This window comes from Dendrobates tinctorius, unplaced genomic scaffold (genome assembly GCF_039654945.1).
Source record: "Dendrobates tinctorius isolate UK_male_01 unplaced genomic scaffold, ASM3965494v1 ptg000028l, whole genome shotgun sequence".
NCBI classification, from domain to species: domain Eukaryota; kingdom Metazoa; phylum Chordata; class Amphibia; order Anura; family Dendrobatidae; genus Dendrobates; species Dendrobates tinctorius.
Window position 1 is genome coordinate 85,061,237 of NW_027361696.1, and position 27,502 is coordinate 85,088,738.

General features: G+C 43.9%; 1 protein-coding gene across 1 annotated transcript in view; it reads left to right on the forward strand.

Moving 5' to 3' along the window:
- The window catches only part of CYTH2 (cytohesin 2), a 40,185-nt gene extending 27,599 nt beyond the window's left edge, over window positions 1-12,586 (forward strand). The window contains exons 9-12 of the mRNA XM_073571137.1: window positions 4,906-4,982; window positions 5,074-5,145; window positions 6,891-7,045; window positions 8,657-12,586. Of these exons, the coding sequence (XP_073427238.1) occupies window positions 4,906-4,982; window positions 5,074-5,145; window positions 6,891-7,045; window positions 8,657-8,762 (410 nt within the window). The 3' untranslated portion in view covers window positions 8,763-12,586. The remainder of the gene's footprint in view (window positions 1-4,905; window positions 4,983-5,073; window positions 5,146-6,890; window positions 7,046-8,656) is intronic.
- The last annotated feature ends 14,916 nt before the right edge of the window (window positions 12,587-27,502 follow it).

The following is a 27,502-nucleotide window of genomic DNA, read 5'->3' on the forward strand; positions in this document are numbered from 1 at the left end:
CGATAATTGCGGCGTTCACACTAGCAGTTGGCCTACTTAGATTAAAAATTGGCTCTCTGGAGCTTCATGTTAATAAAGAAGCCATCCTTCTCCTCTTCCTCCCTCCTCCTCACATCAACCTTTTTATCCTGTTAATATGTTGCAGGCATCATATTATATAGCTCTGTATACTTACTATTGCTCATTTTGCATTTCTACCCAGATAATTCTCTTTTCCATTATGTCTATGAAATCATGTGATTAATAACTGACTACCTCCAGGGGTGGGCAATTAATTTTCCCGAGTGGCCACATGAGAGACTGTGACTGTTGTGGAGCGCCAAACCAATAGGCTGAAATTGATTCTCCTCAATATTAATATCGATACAATTATTATCAATATTATTATAATATCCCTTAATATTGAGCATAATTAAGTATGCTATATATTAAGGGATATATATAATTTGAACCAGAGTACAGCCCTTCCCTATATATACTGCAGGAGCCCCACATGGCTTTCCTTATATACACTGCGTGAGGCCCCACACGGCCTCCCCAGACACACTGCGTGAGGCCCCACACGGCCCCCCCGAGCTTACCCATACATATGAAAAAAAAACGAACACCACATACTCGTCTTGGTCCCGTTCCCTGTCGCTCTTCTCGCTCTGCCTCCGGAGCGCTTACTCTGCAATACACAGCTAAAATGACATCATCGCATCAGCTGTTTCACACGCTGATTGGTGGAGGAAGTGGCCTGGGGCTCCTCCACCAAAGAAGTCAGCGCAGATGGAGACAGCGAGCGGGCGAACTGTGGGCCTCTGGTTTCCAGCCCTACGGCTATCTGTCCGTGAGTCACACTTTGTCCAGGTCTGGACTAGGTGAATCCTTCTAAGCTCTATGTAGAAACAGGAGGTCAATTTTCCCTGTATGAGTCATCAGTCACTGCAAAAGTCCCTGGCAGGGGGAGGAGGGAGCAGCTGGGTCAGGAGGTGAAGAGGGGAATGATTGCTGCAAGGAAAATAGACTTCCTGTTTCTACATAGAGCAGACAATAGAAAAAAATTAATTGGGTAGACAGGTGAATTGAGCAATTGTAAGTACACAGTGCTGTATATTGGGAGGATAAAAATGTTGATGTGAGTGCGTCTTTAAGTGATGGGTGTCTCTTATAAGACTCCTACTTAGAGTTGTGTTTTTGCAACTATACATAGTAAAATTAGACTGTCCATCGCTGAAAATCAATTCTGTGCCATTCTGCTACCTTCAAACATCAGGGCAACCTATGTCTGTACCCTATTGGAGCAGGTGGACCTTATCAATTAGGGTCTCCCAGTCACCTCTACGAGCCCAAATCGCTATTAAGGTATGTGCTGCAAAGAGGAGGCATGCTTTCTGGTAAAGGAGAGATCATACCACCAATCCTTCAGTGTTACGTTTTCCTTCTAGAATCCTATTAAAGAACAATCGTACAGTGTAAGGCCTCTTTCAAAATGCGTAGTTTTGCGGTTTTCACACAGGCCAATGGAGCTTTTTTAGACTCCCACTTCCTGTCCTTCCAGGAAGAGTTTTCAGCATTCTCACTATCATAGGCAGGATTAAAATGACAGGTAACACAACTTTTTTTTTTTTTTTTTTTTTTTTTTTTTACATTGAGTAGTTTTGTGATGACACATTCCCTATAAATCAGGGCTGTGGAGTCGGTAAGCCAAACCTGCGACTCCGACTCCTCAATTTCCCTTACACCGACTCCGACTCCACGACTCCGACTCCCACACATATTGCTTATATTTAAGTGAAAAATTTATTGTAGTACAGTGTGAACCTCAGACATTTAATCATTTTTATGATCCAATAATCAAGATATTTAGATAGAACAGAATACAGTGGGGCAAAAAAGTATTTAGTCAGTCAGCAATAGTGCAAGTTCCACCACTTAAAAAGATGAGAGGCGTCTAATTTACATCATAGGTAGACCTCAACTATGGGAGACAAACTGAGAAAAAAAAATCCAGAAAATCATTGTCTGTTTTTTTTTCATTTTATTTGCATATTATGGTGGAAAATAAGTATTTGGTCAGAAACAAAATTTCATCTCAATACTTTGTGATATATCCTTTGTTGGCAATGACAGAGGTCAAACGTTTTCTGTAAGTCTTCACAAGGTTGCCACACACTGTTGTTGGTATGTTGGCCCATTCCTCCATGCAGATCTCTTCTAGAGCAGTGATGTTTTTGGCTTTTCGCTTGGCAACACGGACTTTCAACTCCCTCCAAAGGTTTTCTATAGGGTTGAGATCTGCAGACTGGCTAGGCCACTCCAGGACCTTGAAATGCTTCTTACGAAGCCACTCCTTCGTTGCCCTGGCGGTGTGCTTTGGATCATTGTCATGTTGAAAGACCCAGCCACGTTTCATCTTCAATGCCCTTGCTGATGGAAGGAGGTTTGCACTCAAAATCTCACGATACATGGCCCCATTCATTCTTTCATGTACCCGGATCAGTCGTCCTGGCCCCTTTGCAGAGAAACAGCCCCAAAGCATGATGTTTCCACCACCATGCTTTACAGTAGGTATGGTGTTTGATGGATGCAACTCAGTATTCTTTTTCCTCCAAACACGACAAGTTGTGTTTCTACCAAACAGTTCCAGTTTGGTTTCATCAGACCATAGGACATTCTCCCAAAACTCCTCTGGATCATCCAAATGCTCTCTAGCAAACTTCAGATGGGCCCAGACATGTACAGGCTTAAGCAGTGGGACACGTCTGGCACTGCAGGATCTGAGTCCATGGTGGCGTAGTGTGTTACTTATGGTAGGCCTTGTTACATTGGTCCCAGCTCTCTGCAGTTCATTCACTAGGTCCCCCCGCGTGGTTCTGGGATTTTTGCTCACCGTTCTTGTGATCATTCTGACCCCACGGGGTGGGATTTTGCGTGGAGCACCAGATCGAGGGAGATTATCAGTGGTCTTGTATGTCTTCCATTTTCTAATTATTGCTCCCACAGTTGATTTCTTCACTCCAAGCTGGTTGGCTATTGCAGATCCAGTCTTCCCAGCCTGGTGCAGGGCTACAATTTTGTTTCTGGTGTCCTTTGACAGCTCTTTGGTCTTCACCATAGTGGAGTTTGGAGTCAGACTGTTTGAGGGTGTGCACAGGTGTCTTTTTATACTGATAACAAGTTTAAACAGGTGCCATTACTACAGGTAATGAGTGGAGGAAAGAGGAGACTCTTAAAGAAGAAGTTACAGGTCTGTGAGAGCCAGAAATCTTGATTGCTTGTTTCTGACCAAATACTTATTTTCCACCATAATATGCAAATAAAATGAAAAAAAACAGACAATGTGATTTTCTGGATTTTTTTTTTCTCAGTTTGTCTCCCATAGTTGAGGTCTACCTATGATGTAAATTACAGACGCCTCTCATCTTTTTAAGTGGTGGAACTTGCACTATTGCTGACTGACTAAATACTTTTTTGCCCCACTGTATATATTGGTGTACTACCCGGTTTTCATTCTTTTTGGTACAGATACGATATGGATAGAGCAGATTTCTAATCTGCTTTTGCTATTGAAAACATTAGCTATGAGCTCAAAAACCTTTCAGGTGATGCAGTTTTTTAAAAAGATGATCAACTTTTGCAGTTGAAAAACGTATCCTCAAAAAACACAGGAAAAACGCTGTGTGTGAATGTAGCCTTAGATCAGGAATATAACAGCCATTTATAGGACATTTCATAACTTTCCCAAACTCCTATGAAAAAATATTCAGCACATCCTGCATTGAATTACTGTACCCAATTTATTATATATTGTCGGAGTCGGTCCATTTTATACCGACTCCGACTCCACCAAAATGAGCTCCGACTCCACGACTCCGACTCCACAGCCCTGCTATAAATGTCCCTTTTAGCTGTAGCCTGACATGGTGGCGGGCACCAGCTGCAGGGCAGCTATAGGGGTCTGCTGGTCCATGATATAATGTAATCTCCAGACTAAGTGTCTGCTTCTGTATAATGAAATAGCAGTAAGGTCTCATGCACACAAGTGAATGCGAAAAACTGCGTTACTGACCTTCACTGGGACCATGTCTGTGCTTCAGGTCAGCAAAATGGGACCTTTTCAGAACCGCCCCACTATCAGTCTGGTCCCATTTTGGACAACCCATTGTAGTTGGGAATACTATGTGCTTAGTTTTGGTGATGACTCCCCTTTAGTTTTTACACTCGTGTTTTTTTGCTTCCATGTGGACTAATTTCAAAACTCAGAATCTTAATTGATAACAAATGACTAAAATAAGTGTTCACATTTCATTCCATAATGTTAGTTTTCTCCTAGGATTATCAATCCGTTATTGGGGCTTTTTAGACCTCATTCAGACGTCCTCTTTTTCTTTTTTCTCCCCCCTGTGCCAATAGAATGCAACATTTGATAAAAGCAGGGATTTTTTCTTTATATTTTTGGCATGTATTACTCCAGTTTCTGTTTTTGAAGTGAAGTTTTAGACAAAACGTGACTAGTGAAAGGATATCTGTAAAAGGCGAAAATAAAGCGCACTTTTTTTTTTATCTTGCGCCAAGTTCAATAACAGAGTGGCATTTTTAAGAATTTGTTGGAAAAAAGTCAAATACGACAAGACACAAAAAAATGAACATCTCTGGGGGTTTTTTTTTTTTTTGCACACAGTCTGCAAAACAGTCATGTAATCGGCCACATAGAACAAATGCCCATTATATTCAGTGTCTGAAAATGAGACGTCTGAATGAGGCCTTACTTGCACCTCCATCATTGACCGTAGACATCCCCATGGTGTTTCTGTGGTTTTCTTTGGATGGCTGTGTGATGTCTGCTTGGTTCACCATACAAGTAGATAATCGTTGCAAAGACGTAGTCCTCTCCAATAATTCCCACTCCCCCTTTTCCAGGTGGCCGGGTGAAAACATGGAAGAGGCGCTGGTTCATCCTCACTGACAACTGTCTGTATTATTTTGAGTACACCACGGTAAGCTCCTCCTATGTCCTGTCTGTGTCTCAGCATCTTGCAATGTATCAATATAATTTCAGCTAAATTCTGCCCCATTCTTGTTACTCAGGATAAAGAGCCCCGAGGTATCATCCCTCTGGAGAACCTCAGCATTCGAGAAGTTGAAGATCCCAGGAAACCGGTACGTTGTGGTACATATAAGGCCTGTTTCTCATATCGGTGCATTTCTTATTTGTGCTGGATCTGTTTGTGTCCCGTAAATCAATTCTTACAAACCTTGTCCCATCCGAAAACCATTTCTTGGCTTTGCCTACCCGTTACAGGGTTATTTCCAAAATCTTAACTTCTGTTTTCTGAATAGACCTCTTCATTAAGAGAGCGGGCGGCTGCAGGTTTCAAAATTACACCGCAGGTCAGTTTCCACAGCATAAAAAAAAAAAAATGAATATCAAGAGTAGGAATAAGCTTTATGCAAGTCCGATCCGTTCTGGAACTGTAATATGCTGTGTGTTTTGCACATGAAGATACGCTCCAGAAAAACTCGCCAAATACTAATTCTAAAAAGTTAACATTATCCTTCACTGTCACTAGATCATCCTCCGGTAACCCTAATGTTGTCAGTCGAGCATTTGTGGTTGCACCTAATGGTCATTTTTAATAAAACGGTCTCCTGACACTGACCGCATCCTTAATTGATATGACTACCAGGTTTGTATACAGCTCAGCTCTGCAGGGTCAGCAGGAGGGAGCTGATCATACTGTGATCCCACTGATTCCAGCTGCGGATGCACCTAGTGACCCTACCTAACAGTACAGCTGCCTGCCACTCTCCATCCTCATTGATCTCAAAAGCGGATTGTAGTGCAGTCTAGCTTTGATATGCTTGCAGGAGAGAACATGATCACGCTCTGAAGATCCGCATGGAACATCGATAAAATGTAATTGCTAATATCAATTGGTCCGCATAAAGACATTTTTTTTTTGGAAGGGCAGAATGTTTCTCTTATTCATTCTCGTCTGGACTATTGTAACTCTCTTCTAATCGGTCTCCCTCTTACCAAACTCTTCCCCTCCAATCTGTCTTGAATGCTGCAGCCAGGATCATATTCCTCGCCAATTGTTACACCGATGCCTCTACCTTGTGCCAGTCATTACACTGGCTACCCATCCACTCCAGAATCCAGTACAAACTTATTACCCTCACTCACAAAGCACTCCATGGCTCAGCACCACCCTACATCTCTTCTCTCGTTTCAGTCTACCACCCTACCTGTGCCCTCCATTCTGCTGATGATCTGCGGTTGGCATCCTCAATAATCAGAACTTTCCACTCCCGTGTCCAAGACTATACACGTGCTGCGCCAATTCTTTGGAATGCACTTTCCAGGTCAATGCGATTAGTCCCCAATCCCTACAATTTTAAGTTTGCCCTGAAAGCTCATTTATTCAGACTGGCCTACCACCTCAACGCATTAAGCTAACTATCCCTGTACGGCACAGTCAAAAGTTTTACCATAACCAGGTTCCCTGCATCTTGTTCCCACATACTTTATGCATCTATTAGCCCTCCGTTTGGACCAGCCATAATAAGTGTGTAACAGTACAGACACATTCAGGGCAATTGTTGCCACCCACCTTTCATATCTACCTTTTTCCTCATAGATTGTAAGCTTGTGAGCAGGGCCCTCATTCCTCTTGGTATCTGTTATAATCTATGTGATTGTTATGCTGTAATGTCTATCGTTTGTACAAGTCTCCTCTGAAATGTAAAGTGCTGCGGAATATGTCGGTGCTATAGAAATAAAATTAATTTATTTATTATTGTAATGGGTCCATGATCTTTTGAAAAACAAACTCGCACAGGTTCCAAAAAAAAAAATCCTGATACCAATATGTTGACAATGTAACTTTTTCCTTCTGTTTCAGAACTGCTTTGAGCTCTATATACCAAACAACAAGGGACAACTTATTAAAGCGTGCAAAACGGAGGCTGATGGGAGAGTAGTGGAAGGCAACCATAATGTCTACAAAATTTCTGCCCCAACTCCAGAGGAGAAAGAAGAATGGATCAAATCTATAAAGTAAAGACTCCTTCTATACTTAAAGTATTGGTCAAGTTTCTACAAGGAAAAAAAATCAAATGTTACCACGTACATTATTGCTTCATCTTGAGGTTCTGTACCATGTTCTCCAACTGCTAAAGAAGGTTCATGTGTTCATGACTAGTAACATCATTACTAAATGTGGAGTGCTAATATACCACGCTCCCATTACTGACACCCGGCCATAATGCTGAGCTGCTGTCAATCATTGCCGGGGTGCGTTTACAGCCACCGCTCTCTATACACTGAGGGGAGTCTGAACCGATGCCGACACCTCCCCTGTGACTCAGACAAGAACCCTACCGGGAGGAATAAGGTTGTAGGGGTGTTCTCCCTCTACAAGATCTACAAGATCCTAGCCCAAAATGTAGTAAGATAATAATAATAATATAGCAAATTCCTCCAATTAAAAATGTAGTATAGTTCTTCTGATTCGCTGTGTCTTTCTCCTCATGTGCAGCCATTGCAGGACCCTGGGTATCCATGGTTACAACCACTAGCTAACTGCCACTATATCAGTGGTTGTAACCATGAATAACTAAGGTTCTGCAATGTCTGAACATGAGGAAAGAGAAAAACTATGCTACATTTATTATTGGAAGCATTTGCTAATATTTGACCTACTACATATTGGGACAGGATCTTGAAGATTGGAATACCCCTTTAATTTCCTCTCTGCAGCTGGGGTGTAAGTGCCGGCATCGGACAGGTTTGGAGCACTATTAACCTGCAGATTAACCTCATATCTGTAGGTTAAGGCCTCTTTCACACTTCCGTTTTTGACAATCAGTCAAGATCCGCTGATTTTGAAAAAAAAAAACGGATCCGCCATTTTTCTTTGCAGATCCGTTTTTTCCCCCATTGACTTTCAAAGATTTCCAAACGGAGCTTGCAACGTTTTTTTGGCCGGCGGATCCTCCAGACACTGATTTAACCCGAAATTCTGTCTGGGTGCCGGACAAAAATAAAATGTCTGTCTGTCTGTGTCTCTCTCTCAACCTTAAAGTGAAAAAATGCTATCAGTGTATGATCAAAGGGAGACCACAACAGGTTTGCAGACGGGTGCGCCATACAAGTCTGCCCCTTGCTGCAGCTCACCTCTCCTCACCCTAATGTGCTGATCTGTAATGCCAGACACGACCCCACACATGTACCGTACAATCCCTGCGCTCTGCTTGTCAGTGCAGACGCTTGATTAAACATTTCAGCTTGGTACACGTCGGCTATTTTCTCATGGACTTCAGGTTTGCATGGATAAAATTGCAGCATATGCTAGTCTGGGCCAATGTATGGATCACACAAGTGCAGTAAAGCTCCTGCAAATGTCCGCTGTGCTCACGGATCCAGTGACCGCCACCATTTTGTGGCTGGCAAATTCGACACACTTTTTGAACTTGGCCTTATGATAATGTGCACTTGGTGTGAGTGAGAGGCGAGAACCCCCCAGTGTGCTGACGAGGCAGCACCGTACCCTTACATTGTGCTGTTTAGTTGCGTTATTCCATTTTGGGTGCAGTAGTTTATTGCTTGTTTTGCACAGTGTAACCTGAAGGAAAGCCTCTCACGTGCCTTGTCCCCCTTCCTCCATAGGGCAGCAGTTAGTGTGGACCCCTTCTATGAGATGCTGGCTGCCAGGAAGAAAAGGATCTCAGTCAAGAAAAAACAGATGCAGCAGCAGGACCAAGAACAGTCTTAGAGGACGTGTGTCGCTTTGGGATACGAGCCTCTCCTAGCTGGCAACCACTTCTGAGCACTCCATTGCCAAACGAGGATGGTGACGATTGCTGCTGCTCATGGGCAGCGTACAATGGAAATGAGGAACTGCCCTGCACTTGACGCCTGGTATACTAGAGCATAGCCGAACTTCATCTAGCCTCCGACACTTAAAGCCTGTTCTCAGCGGAGCTCCTAGGGGGTCTGTTCACTGAGTACGACTGCATCGAGGACTCTGGTTGTTGGATTTTGACTTTTTTTTTTTTTTTTTTTTTATTGAACTCTAAGCCTATTAGACATATGTGGTGTGAAAATGTGCATGACAAAGCAATACGACCCAAAACATTTCCATTGCCATAGCACAAAGTCAGATTCACGATTTTTTTTATTTTTTTTTTTTTCAGTAACTGGCTCCGAACATTTCATTTTTTTTCCTTAATCTTCTACCATGTTGGTGAGAATGCGCCTTAACGGCTCTGCTTATTCCATGTATTGTCATTGTATGGTCTGTAGGCAAAAACTGACCCTGAAGCAGCATATTGGTTTGTTCCTGTACTTGGGACCATCCTTTTGATACTTAGTTTTATAAATCATTAGCACACGTGAAAATAAGCAACTTTGTCAATGGGAATATCTGCTGTCTTCACTGATTACAGATTTTTACCCAGGAATTGAGAAATTTTGAGAATGAAGGATCAGTCCTGGAGGAGAACGAGGCAGGTTTCTCTGATAAGATTCTTATTTTCATGGGTACTATTGATTTGTGGGGCGGGGGGGGTAAAACACTGATTTTTCTTAAGTATCAGCTTGAATGTTAAGTGTCCTTCTGACTTCACACAGCACAGGAGATGTAATAAGACAGTCTTGGCCGTAGGCAACGATGGCACATTGTCATCTAGTTCCCGGCATAGTTCAGATTGCACTAGTGTTGATGGAAATCGCTGTGCCCGTAGTATAGTACAACCATATTACTGAATCTACCATCCGGTCTGTGGAGGGTAGAAGGCTCCTTGCTGATCAGTGTTGAAGCTCTATAGTGACTGAGAGAGGAGAAGGCACGCCACGTAGCAAGCTATTAACTGATTTATTTGATGACATGGTCCCTTTTTTTATTGCGTTTCTGCTCCCTGACTGTCTCTACTTCTTGGTCCTGTCCGAACATCAGAAAAGCCAATCATTGGCCGCAGCCGTGACCTTCCTCAGCCAGTGATTGGCTAAGGTGTCCTCTCTGGTGGGTCGGCTTGACATCAAGAAGTAGGGACCTTCGAGAACAAGGTGTTCATCAGAACAGGAGCTGTGGGAGATCGGTGAGGGTGAATACTTATACTTTTTATTATGTTATAACTGGCTCTCACCGCAATCCACAATATCCGCTACAACAATGATATCCAATATTACACCTAGTAATTACACAAATATTGCTGAAGCTTATTGAAGGAGATCTCAGAAATATGGAGAATAAGGCCAATTCATACAAATGATGCAGGTAATACAAAATGGCACCTCAAGGAAACAGTATGAGCAGAGTAATCAAACTAATTCCTAATAGATGATGACCCCCTTATCCACCCTATGTGTGCTGGTGATTCTGTATTCTTCATCTACTTTTAAATTGTATTACTCCTGTCCTTCTTAGTAGTGTGCCATACTGTGTTACATGTGAGCCCCTTCTTTGAGGATCATTTTTATTGTTTATGTGGAATTTCGTGGAATACCATGATGTACATCGGTGTCATCCAATAAGTGGTGGTCGGCATGTGTGTAATTTATCGGGGGGTATTGTAGGATATCATTGTACTAGTACTACTGTGCGGTGGCAGGAGGGCTTAAAACATCTGTGAGCGTTCACCTAACCTATGCGCTTGGCTACTCTGATCCGCTTTGCATCGAAGCTAAAACTCCTTCCCAGCTGGTGCAGAGCAACATGTTCTCTATTTGTATGGGCCCATAGTCGTATAACAATGTGTGGGAACCTCACAGAATGCAATATACATAATCCAATGCCTGGATACCTGCATTATCTGCAAAAGGAAAAAAGCACTATTCTTGCTGCTGGAAAGAACTGTTTTTTTTGTTTTTTTTTTGTAGCAGCACTTCATCATATTTATTTCTAAACTTAACATTCTAATATTTTCTTTTTTATACTTGGCAAGTTTTTTTTTATCTCATCAGACTTGTGCTTTGGTCAATATAGTATAACATTTTTCTAGGCTTTTCTAGATTTCAGAAATCCCTGCACTGCAAGGACTGGAGTATGGAGCGAGGTCCTGAGTCCTATCGATAAACCAGTTTGTTTTTCTCCATTATCACTTATGGCATTGACCTTTTTACTATTGTTATTCACATGTTCTCTTTAGAAACCAGATGCAGCTTCTTTCTATCGTACGGGGTATAAAACGCCAGTGCTTAGTTTTTTTTTAATCTATGGACAGAAATGAATACCTTCTTCTTGATAAGTTATTGTCCATAAAAGCACCTATACATTGCATAGCGGTCGGCTGAATGATCATTCGATTGATTATCCAGCAGCAGATTATCTCCTCACTAAATAAAGGGATCAGCCGTAAAACTCTGTAAGACAAATCTTTCTCTTCCCCTTGATATCATCTGTCGGAATGTTGTGGGCTCCCCCATACACTTTAGACTGTCGGTTGATATCAATGGGTTCAGCAGAATTTTGTCTGTGTATGGCAACTTTAAGGCGTTGTCCGGTGAAAACATGTTATCGCTTATCCACATGATAATTGACAAGTTACTGATCCGTGGAGGTTTGGCCCCTGGGACCCGCACCGATCAGCAGAACGAGGAATTTTCCTCTCCATGAGAATGAAGCAGCACGACACTGCACTCATCCTCTATGGGGCTGCTGAACGCTGCCCTCTGCTTTTTCGTGCCAGCCCCAAGGGGAATGACTGGAGCTGCAGTCGAGCAGGTGCGCTACCGCCACTTCTGCTGATCGGCGCAGGTCCCAACAGTCAGACGCACACCAATAGTTATTTACCTATACACTGTAGCGGTGATAACTGTTCCCCCCCCCCCCCCCCCCCCATCGGAGAACCCCCGTTAGAATAAAAATTGCTTATTTTGATCCTCTAGAAGCGTTAAAGCTGAAGTCTAAAAATTTCTACTTGCTCATTTATTGTTCACTGTGAGAATTAGGATAAATGACAGGAAGTCTTAATGTTTTTACAGTTGAGAACCTCTAGAAATCCTTACATTCATGTGTGATTTGATATTAGCAGCTTTTTTTATTGGCTGCATTATAGGTTTGGTAGCCATTTTTAAGGAGAAAAAAACTGACCTGAAATTTTCGGGTTGTTATGGTGGTTACTTCTTCTTTTGGGAACATGTTGAAACCACCTCTACACCTACTTTGCTCCACTGTGTCGATAGGTAAGAAAACACTACAATGGGATGAAAGTGGCCTTGCCTCGTAATAACACTGACCGTGCATGCATCTATCCTCTTTACGAGACAATCCAGAGGAACTGAAAGCACATCTTGTTTTTTGGAGACGTTTCAGGGGCATTAACCATGATTCCGTTTTGTAATGTGACATATTTGGCAGGTTGTGTAATTGTTGTGCCAAAGCGGGGTGCCGCCTCCTGTCCCCCCCGCTGCACCGTGCCTGTCCGTTACATTCTCTCAAATGCTGTGAAAATGATTCAGGAGTGAATACCTCATCTTTGAAGGGGGTAAGACTTGGGATTAATGGGTTGGAATTTTGTTTGTAATTTTTTTTTTCTATTTAATATATTGTACACACGTTAATAAAAAAACTGTTAATAGCAGTATGAGAATTTTTAATTTTTTACACAATTATTTCTTGTTTCGAAAGTGTCACCTAATTAGTTTTCATTATGTAGATTTTTTAATATCTGTGTATATATAGTATATACTTCACAACCTTAGACGTATCCATACGTCCTAGCTGGGAAGTGGGTGCCAACTTTGGACTTGTGGATACGTCCTGACGATCACTCTGGCACGGTAGCTGTGCACGTCCGATAGTCTTCAGATGTTCAGCTGACACCTGCCTCTCACAGCCAGGAGCGATGCCTGTGACATTTTAGGATAAAGGGATAGGGAGGGAACTCCCTCTCCTATCAACGCCCTGAAAAGAAAGACATCTGAACAGAGGTCTTACTGAGTCCAGAGTAAATCTGCTTCCTCATTATGCTGAATGGATCCTTCGGGGGATTCATCTGAATATCATAGAATCATAGAATCGTAGAGTTGGAAGGGACCTCCTGGGCCATCTGGTCCAACCCCCTGCTCAAAGCAGGATTCGCTAAATCATCCCAGTCAGATGTCTGTCCAGCCTCTGTTTGAAGACTTCCATTGAAGGAGAACTCACCACTTCTCGTGGCAGCCTGTTCCACTCATTGATCACTCTAACTGTCAAAAAGTTTTTTCTAATATCTTATCTGTGTCTCCTCCCATTCAGTTTCATCCCATTGCTTCTAGTCTTTCCTTGTGCAAATGAGAATAAAGTTGATCCTTCTACAATGTGACAGCCCTTTAGATATTTGTAGACAGCTATTAAGTCTCCTCTCAGTCTTCTCTTTTGCAAACTAAACATTCCCAAATCCTGCAACCTTTCCTCATAAGACAGGGTTTGCAGACCGGTCACCATTCTGGTCGCTCTTTTCTGAACTTGCTCCAGTTTGTTGATGTCTTTTTTAAAATGTGGTGCCCAAAACTGGACACAATATTCCAGATGAGGTCTGACCAAAGAGGAGTAGAGGGAAATAATGACTTCACGTGATCTAGACTGTATGCTTCTGTTAATACATCCTAGAATTGCATTTGCCTTTTTTGCTGCTGCATCACACTGTTGACTCATATTCAGTCTGTGATCTATTAGTATACCCAAGTCTTTTTCACATGTGCTGTTGCTCAGCCCTATTCCTCCCATTCTATATATGCTTTTTCCATTTTTATTGCCCAGATGTAGTACTTTGCATTTCTCCCTGTTAAAAACCATTCTGTTAGTTGCTGCCCACTTCTCCAGTTTATTTAAATCTTTTTGAATCCTCTCTCTCTCTTTTCTAGTATTAGCTATCCCTCCTAGCTTTGTGTCATCAGCAAATTTAATCAGTTTACCCTCAATTCCTTCATCTAAATCGTTGATAAAGATGTTGAACAATACAGGGCCCAGGACAGAGCCCTGTGGTACCCCACTTGAGACATTCTTCCAACTGGATGTGCAGCCATTTACGACCACTCTTTGGGTCCGATCACTAAGCCAGTTATGAATCCACCTAACAGTTGCCTTGTCCATTCCATACTTAATCATTTTTTCAATAAGGATTGTATGAGAGACTTTGTCAAATGCTTTGCTGAAGTCAAGATATACTATATCTACAGCATTTCCTTGATCCACCCAATCAGTGATACCGTCATAGAAGGAAATTAAGTTAGTCTGACATGACTTATTAGTTACAAACCCATGCTGACTCTGTTTAATCACTTCATTCTTATCCAGGTATTGACATACATGTTGTTTAATAATTTGTTCAAAGATCTTTCCTGGTATAGAAGTCAGACTCACCGGCCTATAGTTACCTGGGTCCACCTTCTTCCCCTTTTTGAAGATAGGAACAACATTTGCTCTTCTCCAGTCTTCTGGCACTTCTCCTGTTCTCCAAGAATTTTCAAAGATTATAGAGAGGGGTTCAAAAATTTCTTCTGCTATCTCCTTCAGTACTCTGGGGTGTAATTCATCGTCACTTTGAGATTTAGATGGAAACCCCAATGTAAGTGGTCAGCGTAGCGTGCCGGATAACTGTGATCCCAAATGGTGTGTAAAGTGTTCCTAACAAAAGCTTCAACTCCTCCAATAAAAAAAAAAAAGCCCTCACTCAGGTCTGTCATCTGTTAATGGAAATATAGGGTGCTTCCACATTACAGTTAGCACAAAGGCTCTGGAAATGCAAAATAGCTCCTCGCCCCCAAAAGAAATTTGGTGAATTTTGTGCATCCAAATTGTTCGGAGCCCCAGTGTGTCTAAACCATGTTTAGCGCCCACATGTTCGGCATTTCTCTAGTGATGAGAGTCCACATAATTTACAGGTGTGTCTCCAGAAGCATGAGATGGGCACTACAGCTTGCTGCTGATTACAACGTACTGGTCCCTACAACAGCAGATTTGCAATTTTCAGTCAGCAACATCCACTGCTTTTTGTTATGGGCAAATGCACATGGAGTCAAATCATCGCTACACCTGTAGCTAAATTCCCAAAGGGGTAGAGTTTCCAAAATTGGGTCACTTAAGGGGGGATTCTGCTCTTCTAGCAATTGGGGGGCTTTATAGATGGAGTCCGAAAACAATTCTAGGAAAATCTGTAATCCAGGAGACAAATAGCGCTCTGTCGCTCCCGAGTCACTCCGTATGGCAAATTAGTACTGTACAGCCACATATGGGGTATTTCTACATTCATCAGAAATTGTGGGACAAATTTTGGTGCCATTTTTTTTTTTTTCCAGTTTTCCTGTGTGAAAATGTAAATCTGAGGCAAAAACTAAGTTTTTGTAGTAAAGATTATTTTTTCACTGCCCAATGGTACAAAATTCTGTAACACACCTGGCGTGTTAATATGATCACTACACTCCTAGATGAATTAATCGAGAGGTTTAGTTTGTAAATTTGGGTCACTTCTGGGGAGCTCTGCTGTTTTGGCACCTCATGGGCTCTCCCAGTGGATCATGGCACCTGAAAACCATAACAGTAAAATCTGGCGCTCCTTGCCTTCTGAGTTTTGCACTGCCTGAAAAATATTTCCTGATTTCATGTAGGGTATTGCCACACTCTGGGGAAAATTGCACAACAAACGGTGAGGTCCATTTTTTCCTATTAGCCCTTATAAAAATGAAAAATCTGGGGCTAAAACACCACACCATTTTAGTGGTAAAAATGTAATTTAATCATTCTTCACCTTTCAATGGTATAAAAATCTGTGAGGCACATGTGGTGTCAATACGATCCCTGCACCCCTAGATGAATTCATTGAGAGGTGTAGTTTGTAAAATTCCTGTGATGCACCTGAAAGGTTAATAAACGTCTTTGAATGTGGTTTTAAACACCTTGTGGGGGACGGGGGGGGGTAGTTTTTAGTATGGTATCACTTTTGGGTATTTTGTCATGTAAGCCCCTCAGTGACTTCAAATATAATGTGGTCCATAGAAAAACTAAAACAAAAACTTAACCCTTAGAACTTCCTAACACACAAAAATTGTTTCAAATATTGTGCTGATATAACGTAGACATGTGGGAAATGTTGTTTATTAACTATTTTGTGTCATATCTGATTTAAGGGTCTAAAAATTAAGTTTGTGAAAATATCAGAAATTTGGCAAAAAATTAAGAGATGTTTGCAATTTTGTCAAACGCAAGTCATGTTGAACAAATATCACTATCATGAAGCACAATGTCACAAAAAACAGTCTCAGAATCAGTGGGATCCGTTGAAGCATTCCAGAGTTATGACTTCATAAAGTGACAGTGGTCTGAATTGTAAAAATTGGCCCGGTCAGGAAAACAGGCTTGGGTGAAGAGGTGAATAGTGTGCACGTTGCACACCATTAAGATTCAGCAAGCTGCAGGGTTTGCCCAAGATTTCACCAGTGGTGGACAACTCGTTTTTTATAATATAGACTAGCATAAAGAAAATTCATGATTTTCCCGTCTCCCATGACGGCACACATGAGAGAGGGGATCCGCCCAGTCAGGACAGGAATCCTACTGAAGATAAAAGGGGCAGTACCTCTCCTCGCTTCAGTTGGGTTTCCTGTACTGAAGATCACGTACCTGCCCCTCTCGTGCTGGCGTGGAAGAACAGGCAGGGTCCTGTGCGTTGGGAGAGGGAAGCGCCGTCCGCGGGTCCCCTGGGGGCTCGGCGTCCAAGCGGGCGCAGAAGCAGCACGGCCTGGGGTCCTGGGGCTCTGCAGTGGCTGCCGCGCCGCCCTCTCCCCCTCTGCCGCATCCTGGAGCACGGAAGCAGCGTCAGGAGCGGCCGCTTCCGGGTTGCGCCCCTCTGACGTCACAAGCAGGGCACGCTGGGAAGGGGCGTGCCAGCGTGACGTCGGGAGGCGGCGCAGGATCCAAGATGGCGGCGCCCATAGGGAAAACCGCCGGCCGGCAAGATAAGATCCCGGTGGCATGGCAGGCGGGGGGAGGGGCTGTGCGGGTTTACGGGAGGAGGCGGAGAGTGCAGTGGATCTCCCTTACATAAGGGGGATGACCACAGAAGACGCACTCATGCCCAAGGCTTCATGATGGAAGTGGGGCAAGATGAGCAGCAGCAGCGTCATCAGCAGCAGCAAGAGCTCTCACCAGATGCCAGGCCGGCCCGCCAGCATACCAGGAGCAGCCGCTCGAGTGGTGGGAGCGGCAGTCGTAAACGCGACCGGCATGAATCTGAGATGTCCAGAAGAACGAGTGCATCTGAGGAGCCTCCGAGATCGGTACCCCCGATTGCCATCGGTGGTGAGTGATTTACGTGAATGTCACCATTATGGTAACGGGGTTCCGTTTTTCTCTGATCACTAGGGGTCAAGGAAGGCCAGCAGCAAAACCAAAAATAGAGAATGCGCCCTATGCAAACACCCGCTGACAGATCAGTGGCAGAAAGACCTCTGCGCTGACTGTATAAATAAAACTATACAGGAGGAAACCCCTGATATGGTAACCAGCCTTAAGGCGTTAATACAGCATGAGGTGAAAGGTTCCCTAAAGGCAGCCCTTAAAAAGGATAAGAGGTCATAGAAGGGATTCTGATTCAGAGGCCTCGCCGGGGCGGGAGAGATCCTTGTCCACCTCCTCTACTCAGTCCTCAGAATCCTCCTCGGACAGCGATATAGGCGGCCGTCCATGTTTCCCAACAGAGGATGTGGAAAAGCTGGTCAAAGCTGTTAGGGCTACAATGGGCCTTAAGGAGGAAAAGACTCCTAAATCATTGGAGGATATGATGTTTGGAGGAAAGGAAAAAACGCACCTTCCCTGTAAATGATCAAATAAAGGCCCTAATTGATAGGGAATGGAAAAAACCTGAGAGGTCAGGGGGCTTGCCTTCTACATCAAAAAGAAGGTACCCTTTTGAACAAAAGGATTCAGAGACCTGGGAAAAAGTCCCAAAAATAGATGGGGCCGTAGCCAAATCCTCAAAAAAGGTATCTCTACCATTAGAGGACTCGGGCATGTTGAAAGACCCGCTTGATAAAAAAAAGCAGATGGTTTCCTAAAACATCTGGGAAGCTTCGGCAGGTGGATTAAAGCCAGAGATAGCTGGTACCTGTACCGCTCGTGCCCTCATGGTCTGGCTACAACAAATAGAAGACCAGATCAGGGATAGAGTTCCTAGGGACGAAATTCTGTCTAATCTGACACTGGTACACGGAGCAGCGGCTTTCCTAGCGGATTCCTCTGCAGATTCTGCAAGATTGACAGCTAGAGCAGCAAGCCTGGCAAATGCAGCAAGACGAGCCCTGTGGCTTAAAGGGTGTCCCGGAGATATACCATCAAAACATAGGTCATGTTCCATTCCATGCAATAAAGAAAGAAGAGGATCAGGCTATATTTTTAATCCATTTTTTCCTTGCTTAGCATGGTTTGGGAGACCCCACCCCTCTCCTGTGTGAGGTGTACAAAAGAGCTGTCTCAGACCATAAGCCCACACTGTGGAGCAGCCTGTCTGAATCCTGTTCATGTCAAGACACTGTTCAGATGTTCAGGTATTAAATACATTAGATAGGGACTGCTTCGACACGGGTTACCTTGACGTTGGTGAGGCAGCTTGGTATACATTTTTTTGCAAAAAAACGTATTGACTAAAAACCCTGTATTTGTTGTTCAGCACTTGCTGATTACTGCCATATTTTTGGCTGCAGAGAATTTTTGCAAATCTGCCATTCTATGTTCTCTTGTTATAGCCTTTCAGGGTAGTAGAAAAGGACACGGGGTAGCTAAGAGTACCATTGCCTGATGGATCAGGGAGGCCATTATGTTATCCTACTCCGCAAGTGGTGCTCCGGTTCCAGAATGCATCAAGGCTCACTCCACCAGAGCTGTGGCTACCTCCTGGGCAGAGAAGGCTGAGGTATCGATTGAACAAATTTGTAAAGCTGCTACTTGGTCCTCACCTTCCACCTTTTTTAAGCACTACCGACTTGATCGGTCTTCCTCTACTGACCTAACCTTTGGTAGAAGGGTGCTGCAAGCGGTGGTCCCTCCCTAAGGTGTCTTATTCTACAAAAGTCTCTCATGTGTGCCGTCATGGGAGACGGGAAAACACCAAGGTTACTTACCGGTAGCCGGTTTTTCTGGAGCCCATGATGGCACCTGTATATTCCCCCCCCCCTTATCACTCCTTTGGTGTGCACTATAGTTTGGGTGTTTTTTTTTTTTGTTTTTTTTTTAGTTAGATATAATGTGATAGTTTTACCATGTGTACTAACCCGGGGGGGCCTCTCATGCTCTGTAAACCAACTGAAGCGAGGGAGAGGTACCGCCCCTTTTATCTTCAGTAGGGTTCCTGTCCTGACTGGGCGGATCCCCTCTCTCATGTGTGCCGTCATGGGCTCCAGAAAAAACGGCTACCGGTAAGTAACCTTGGTGTTTTCTACATTTAGTGCAGTACTAGCCATTGCTGCTTAGGCCTCTTTCACACTTTAGTTTTTTGCATCAGTCATAATCCGCCAAAAGGACGGATGGCGGATCCGTTGTAGTACTGATGACAACGGATGCCAGCCGTCCGTTTTTTTGACGGATCCGACAAATGAAGAATTTTAAAGGAATCGCAGCCTGGAAAAAAAGAGAGAATTTTTTTTTTTGTCCGGCACCCAGAAAGAATTTCGGGTTAAAACAGTGTCTGGAGGATCCGCCAGAGAAAAAAACGTTGCAAGCTCCGTTTTGAAATCTTTGAGGATGGTGACGGACAGCAACTTTTGGCGGATCTGCAAAAAAAAAAACGGATGCAACGGACGGCAATCTGTCACAATCCGCCAATAATGGAAGTCAATGGGGGAAAAAAGGGATCCTCAAAAAAAAAATTGCGGATCCGTTTTTTCAAAACCTGGCGGATTGTGACTGATTGTAAAAAACTGAAGTGTGAAAGAGGCCTTAGCAAATCAACCCTAAGGGCAAATGGGGTTTGTGTGATATCTAGCCTAGGTGCACAAGCTTACATTGGGTCTGTGTGCAGTCCATCTTATGTCTGGATGTACCCTTATGGGGATTTCAGTCTACAATTCCCAGAGCTCAGAGAAATTAATGGAGGGGAGCCTGTTGTGCACAGCCACCAATGACAGTAGAGCACTGCGGGGGCACCTGGGGGCAACAAATGACTGTGTATTTGGCCATTGAGAGTTGACAGTAGGCAATAGAAGGGGGTAGTTCTTATATATACAAATCCTGTTATATAGATCAATGCATGGAAATAGACCTTTTGTTCCATCTGCATCCCCTGTGCCACACAAAATTTTGCTCGTTTGGTTTTCTCAATATCTAATATATAAAGCTCAATATGTATGTGTGTGTATGTCCGGGCTTGGCATCTGTACCGTCGCAGCTAGAGCCATAAAATTTGGCACAGTCACACGTCTGGACCCCGAGAGCGTCATAGGCTGTGTTGTGAGGTGAACTTTTAACCCCGCGCATTCCAATTCACCAAACAATTTTGCCCCTAGGGATTGGCATCTACATAATGGGGAAAAAGTGAAAGGAAAATTGTTGGAGGCAAATTGACAGCTGCCAGATGTGAACAAGGGGGAGTGAAAGAATGAGAGCGATGGTGCCAAAGAGTATATACCGTACAGTTGCTAAGGTGGGGCCCTGACATGGGATACTCACCACACACGGGGATATGAACACACACACAAAATGCGCCACACACTACCACGTGCTTCAGCACATATACCACCCTCAGCACACATTTCACCACACATACACCAACCTCGCCACATAAGTCGAAACACAAAAGTCGCCACTCAAAACTCGCAACGCTGTCCCAGAGCTGTTTAAAAGATGAAAAATGAGCTGTGATTGGTTGCTATCAGCAACAGGTCTCTTTGTAGACAGTTGTGGTAACTGAGGCCTATTATTCTTATTTCTATGGTGTTACTGTCCTTCTGTAAAGCTGGAAATAACACAATTTATTACCGTGCCAACACAGACCACCCTCTGACACAGACTGCAGGGAGAGCCCAGTATCACACAGGAGAGGATTAGATATATGGCTCAGCAGACATCACACAGGATAGGATTGGATACACAGCTCAGCAGTCAGTATCACACAGGAGAGGATTAGACACATGGCTCAGCAATCAGTATCACACAGGAGAGGATTAGACACATGGCTCAGCAGTCAGTATCACACTGTATAGGAATAGATACATGGCTGAGCAGTCAGTATCACACAGGAGAGGATTAGGTACACAGCTCAGAAGCAGGATGTGCCAAAGGAGAGGACATTTTCATTCCAAGAATTCCACTCACTCCATCTGATTTGTTTTTTGATTTTAAAGGCCTCCAGTTTCCAGTTCAACTGCTATTTGCTATGTCCATTAACAATGCTCAGGGACAGTCCTTGAAAGTTGTAGGGATCGATTTGCAATCTCCATGCTTTTCTCATGGTCAGCTTTACGTGATCTGTTCAAGAGTTGGAACTGCCAAAAATCTGTTCATCTTTGCACCGAAAGGAAAAACCAAAAATGTGGTTTATCAAAAGGCTCTTGAATGAGTTGAAAATAAAATACCATTAATACTTGGGTAATCGTTTAATTAATTTGTGTTGCAAATCTGTAGTGTTGAATATATGATGTGAAATGTTATGTGCAATATAATCATTATAATTTGTTGTAACTAACCACAGTTGGTTACTATGCCCAGGCAACGCCAGGCTCTTCAGCTAGTACACTATAAGGCTGGAGCACATCTGTGTAACTGCAGGAATCCACCTCAGCTAAACTGCTTAGCAAGACTTTAATAGACAACTAGTGTCTAATATGTGATACTACATTATGGATTTACTTCCAAGACCAGTTCATGCCTTCAGTCTCCCCCCCCCCCCCCCCCCCCACACTTCCTCTTAACATGGATTGTCCATTACTTTTATATTGAGGGTGTAATTTTAGAATGGTTCGCAGTTGGGTATTGCACAATTTGGTAGATGCAAATACAATTGAGTGCAGTGAGGGAGTGACAGGAAAGAGGAATGTCGGTGTGCTGAATGTCTGCGGCCGTAGGAAGATGCTGGGTGGCAACAGACATTCGGCCATGGCACTTCCCCTTCTCAAGTGTGCCCCCTCAAGTAGGCAGTTGGAGATGTGCTGGTCAGGTACTGGGAGCAGCTGATTGGCACGAGTGTTGGCTGTTACACCCCTGCTAATCTAATATTGATGACTATCCTAATTATATGCCGTCAATGTAAAAGGTCAACGCCTCAAGATGACTTCTATAAAATGCTGTGATACTCTTAGACTTTACAAGTTAAAAGTACTGTACTTCCCTACTGAAAAGAAAAAAAATTATATATTGGATCACACCTTCCTTTTTCAATTAAGCCCCCATCACACACAGCGACACACCAGCGATCCCGACAACGACATGACCTGGTCAGGATCGCTGGTGTGTCGCTACATGATCGCTGGTGAGCTGCCAAACAGGCAGATCTAACCAGCGATCAGGACCAGCGTGCGCGTCGCTTGGTTACCCGCTGTACCTTGGATACCAGTGGGCTCGCATTCAGAGCTGGTATCCAAGATAAACAGCAGGTAACTAAAGTGCGTGCGGCACTTGGTTACCCGAGCGCTTAGTTACCCGCGGTTTACCTTGGATACCAGCTCCAGCTCGCTGATCAATGGTCTCCCGCTGCCACACGTGATGCGTGCTGGCCAGTGGAGACCAACGATAAAAAAAAAATGTCCAGGGCATTTGAGCACAATCGGCGATACCCGGCAGGGGGGCCGGTTGCTGATACATGTCACACACAGCGAGATCGCTGGTGAGATTGTTGTTGCGTCACAAAACGTGACTCAGCAGCGATCTCGCTGTGTGTGACGGGGGCTTTACTTGGCCTGGGAGAGGCACGTCTTATGGTTTGGGTCCAACAGAAAAGTAAACCTCGTCGTGCCTGGTGGCCAATGAGTGCACAAAGTGCTTAGAAGTATATCCTATATAGGAGTGAATACTTCATATATCCAATGTTTGCGCACAACTTGGCGATTACAATGGCTGCAATGTTTTTCGGTTGGTACTTTATCTTGTATCCATTCTAAAAGGATTACAGTAGAGTGTACATGGTTTATTTGGCATACACAGGGCTTACCTGTATTCATTGTCTTGACCTTGTCTTTGGTAGGAGATGACATCAGTACTGATCCTCTTGCTAATGAGATGATCAGCACAAGCTAAAACTGGCTTCTTAAGCGGCCAGTGATCCTACAGATAAACTTCTCAGCACTTTGTCAGTCCTTGATGGACAGGCGTTAAATGTTTAGTCCCATTTTATGGCAGTTTAGCTACATGAAGACCATAAAATACCGTACTCACTAAAATCATCTGAACCCACCGATTCCAGACGACCATTTAATGTATATGGGGGCTTTTTGTTGAAGGAGCGAAGGTTGCAGGAAGCAGTTGATCATTTTGTTCTGGGAGGATGAGCAGCTGTCAGAGGAGCCCAGCAGCAGCTTTCTATTCCCTTCTCATAGGGAACTTATTTCTTACAAAATTATATGAAGTAGGAGCATAATACATACGACTTAAAAAAAAAAAAAAAAATACCCCTAAAAGTTACAACTTTATTAATATAGGTAAATATCGAATTTCCAGGACAAACCGTTTGCACACGTTAAATATAGAAATATCTAAATTTGACATACATGGATAATTACATGTATACAGAGGGATACTTTCTCTTTGCTGGACTATAGATCCATCCCTGCTTACCAGCAGAGGTTGGCACCCTAGGGGACTCAAATTGGTGCCTCCATTCCACCCTCACTATCCCTAATTTACCCTATACATTTGGGAAAATTTTAGGTATTTTATCAGTATCATAATTGTAAGAGTAACATTTGGAATAGTTAGACAACCTTAGTGCCACAGTTTAATAAATATAGGCACAATTAAGGAGGGATATTAACTTTGTCACTGAGAGTCATTTCACTGCTACTGTTCATTAGACCTGTCAATGCTATTAGAAAGCATAGGGGACAGTATATAGGACAGTCAAGCCAACAATAAGGACCATATATTGTATTGTAACCTCAATAACATCAATTCAATGTTTATGCACACGGGGATACTCCCACAATTAATGTCTTTCCCCCTACCTACCAGTGGAAGTTGGCACCCTAGTAGACACGAATTGGCACGGCTTCTCCACAGCGGCTCACTCTAACTCCCTGGTTTACCCTCTACAACCAGTGATGGTGTAGGTTTGTGTTCATACACTTCTCCTTGGACTAATAGGACCTATCATATGTGAATCGCCAAATGAAAAAAAGAGATGTATATCCCAACCTTAATGTCGCAAATTAGCTTTTATATGTATACTAGATGGAGGCCCAATGCTATCGCATCGGGAGGGCGGTAATGTTGTCACGATGGGGGCAGGCTTTGCAGCGTTGAGAATCTCTCCCCCCATGTGCTCATCCATCTATCCACTCTTTCCCCATGTGCTGACTTCTCCCGACTGTGCTCTTCCTTGACCTTTCTACCCCATGTGCTATCCCCCTTGTCTGTTGTCTCTCTCCTTCCTGTGCTGTCCCGTTTGAGCTGTCTCACCCCTGTGTGCTTTCTCCACCCCCCCCCCATCTGCTGTCAGGAGCAATTTCTATTTAATTTCTATTTAAAGGGGTTTTCCCACAGGGGAGGAAGCAAAAGACTACTGACATTACAGCAGGAGATCGCAGAGGATACATTTTGTGAGGTAAACTATTGTTTAAAAACAGTCAGTGAAATATTTTACCTCACAAAATGAATCCTCTGTGATCCCCTGCTGTAATGTCAGTATTGTCTTTTGCTTCCTTCCCTGCCCAGGAGATATGGTTATGCTCTGCACACGGTCAGACACGGACAATTTTTAAAATGAACTTTAGTTCATGGGAAAACCCCTTAAATGTGACCGGCTTCCTCTACCTGTAGACACGTCACGCATCTGCTGCCGGGATCAGCCGAATGATTCACTGCGCCTGTGCGGAATTTTTTTTTTTTTTTTTAAATCCTCTTTTGCTACTTGCAGGAAAATGTAAATGTTATTAAAGTCCCCTGTGGGTGGGAACTTAGTACTTTTACTCCTTAATTCAGTTAACGGTCCCAGACCTCAGTCTTTTTCATTCTTTTCTAATAGACTCTTCTATGGTACGCACTCCTTCAAACTCCTTTTCCAATAATCCCAATCTCAGGCATTGTTCTCCCTGTCGCTCCCTTTGGAAAAAAAAAATATTCTCCATTTCAGCGTACGACAAATGTCTTTCACCCATTCAAAATTAATAAAGGGGGTTGTCTGTACAAACGAAAGTCCTTTTACTAATACTTCCAGTTCTTCCTGTGTAAAATTGTGGGGGCTCAAATTGATTTTGGTTTCTATGTAAACCATTTATCGATTCCTCTTTCTCAAGTTGTATCCTATCTAGGCCCTTTGGTCTTAAAAAAGAAGATGCTGCAGAGGAGAATGATGTGGAGGAGGAAATATCTACTTGATGTGATGCTGTTGAAAAATCCCTTCTCATGGGTCCTGTAAATCTTGGACTTCTTTCCTGCCTTCCACTCTGACCTCTCCATCGTCCCGCTCTACGTTTATCCCTTCCTCTTTCCAAACTTCTCCAGCAGTTTTGATACCCTGGTCTTTCCATATCTGATGTATCTGCCACTGAGAAGGATTGTTCACAAGTCTTATTGGGAGTCAAATACTTTATTCTCCCTAACCTCCCCCAGAGCATGTAAAAATTGCCTTTGTTTTACCCTTCGCCACGACAGCACCCACTGGAGGTATCGGATCCGCCCCACTTGGAACAGGAAAACCCTACAGGAAGATAAAAAGGGGCGGTCCGCCTTTCCTCCTCCATTTTGGTTTCCTGTTCCCAGGGAAGCTCAGGATTGATCCTTCAGGAAGACGTACCTGGGCCATATGCACGCCGCGTCCGGGGAGACTCCGTTAGACGGCTCCACCCTTGTCTGATGGCTAGAGGTGATGACCAGGTCTGGGAAGGGCCGCCCAGTCTCACCTAGGGGCTCGCCAGGTGGCACCAAGCGCGCAGGAGCCACCGCTGCAGGAAACTGTAAGTACGCCAGTGGCGCGAAGAAAAAAAAAAGGAAAAAGAGGTGGCGGCAGCGTCGGGAAAAGCGCGGGCCGCATACATAAGCGGTGGCACGGTAGCCGGCCGGCGCAGATGCTCCTAGGCCCCGGAAGTAATGAGTGAACTTCCGGGGCATGATGGCTGAGAAGCGCAACAGCGCATGCGCGGTGAACCCGGGGAGGAGGAGTGACTTCCGGGAGAGAAAGGGGAAAAAAAAAAGATCTATTTAAACAAGCGGCGCAGCTTAGCGGCAGGAAGCCATGTCATCCCCAGCGAAAGTACATGCTCCAGCAGGAGACTCTGCGGGGGGCAGCTCCTCCAGGGACAGCGCTACCAGGACAGACACCGCCTGCAGGAGCGAGGCGGGAGAGTCGAGACCTAGGACAGGATCTCAGCCATCTGATCCAGTAATGAAAAGCTTCACTGGGTGAGTGTGCTATATATATATATTAATAGGCAGAGTGTGTGTATATGTGTGTGTGTGTGTGTATATATATATATATATATATATATACATATATATATACACTCTGCTTATTAAGCTGACCTCTCCTCCCCCCCCCCCCCCCCCCCCTCCTTTTGCCATGTCTCCCTTCTTCCAGGCGAAGAAAAAAGAGAAATCCAAACATAAAGAATGCGCTTTATGTGCTGAGCCTCTCCCTGACTCCTACCCCAAAAAGCTCTGTAAGCAATGCACCAGAGAGACTAGACAAGGGTCGGCAGTGTCTTCAAAGGACATTCGGGCCATAATTAGGGAGAAAATACAGGCTATCACCTGTGCCAGTACTCCCTCAGAAGCTAGGAGCAAAAAACAGGTGACCCTCAGCTTAGAGTCAGAGGAAGAACGGGATAATCTCTGATTCTTCACTCGCATCATCATCATCATCATCATCATCGGACATTGAAGGACGATCTTGTTTTCCCCTGGATAGTGTGGATAACTTGGTCAAATCTGTGAGGAACACTATGGGGTGTGAGAAGACAAGGGGCGCCCAAACCGCACAAGAAATAATGTTTGCAGGGTTGGCGGAAAAGAAAAGGAGAGCGTTTCCAGTAATACCGGCAGTTAAGGCCCTAATAAAGAGAGAGTGGGAAAAACAAAAGTTTTCTCCCATCGGCCTCAAAGAGGAAGTATCCATTTAGCGATGACGAGCTATTAAAATGGACCAAAGTTCCAAAGGTTGATGCCGTTGTAGCCTCTAACTCGAAGCAGTCTACTATTCCAGTAGAGGACGCAGGCTTATTGGCGGACCCGCTAGACTGTAAAGCGGAGTCATCATTAAAAGGTCTTGGGAGTCCACCACAGGCATTTTTAAGCCAGCAGTAGCCAGCACATGCACCGCCAGGTCTATGCTCGTGTGGTTGGACCAGTTGGATCAACAAATCGAGCAGAAGGTGTCTAGGGAAAAACTACGGGCCGCT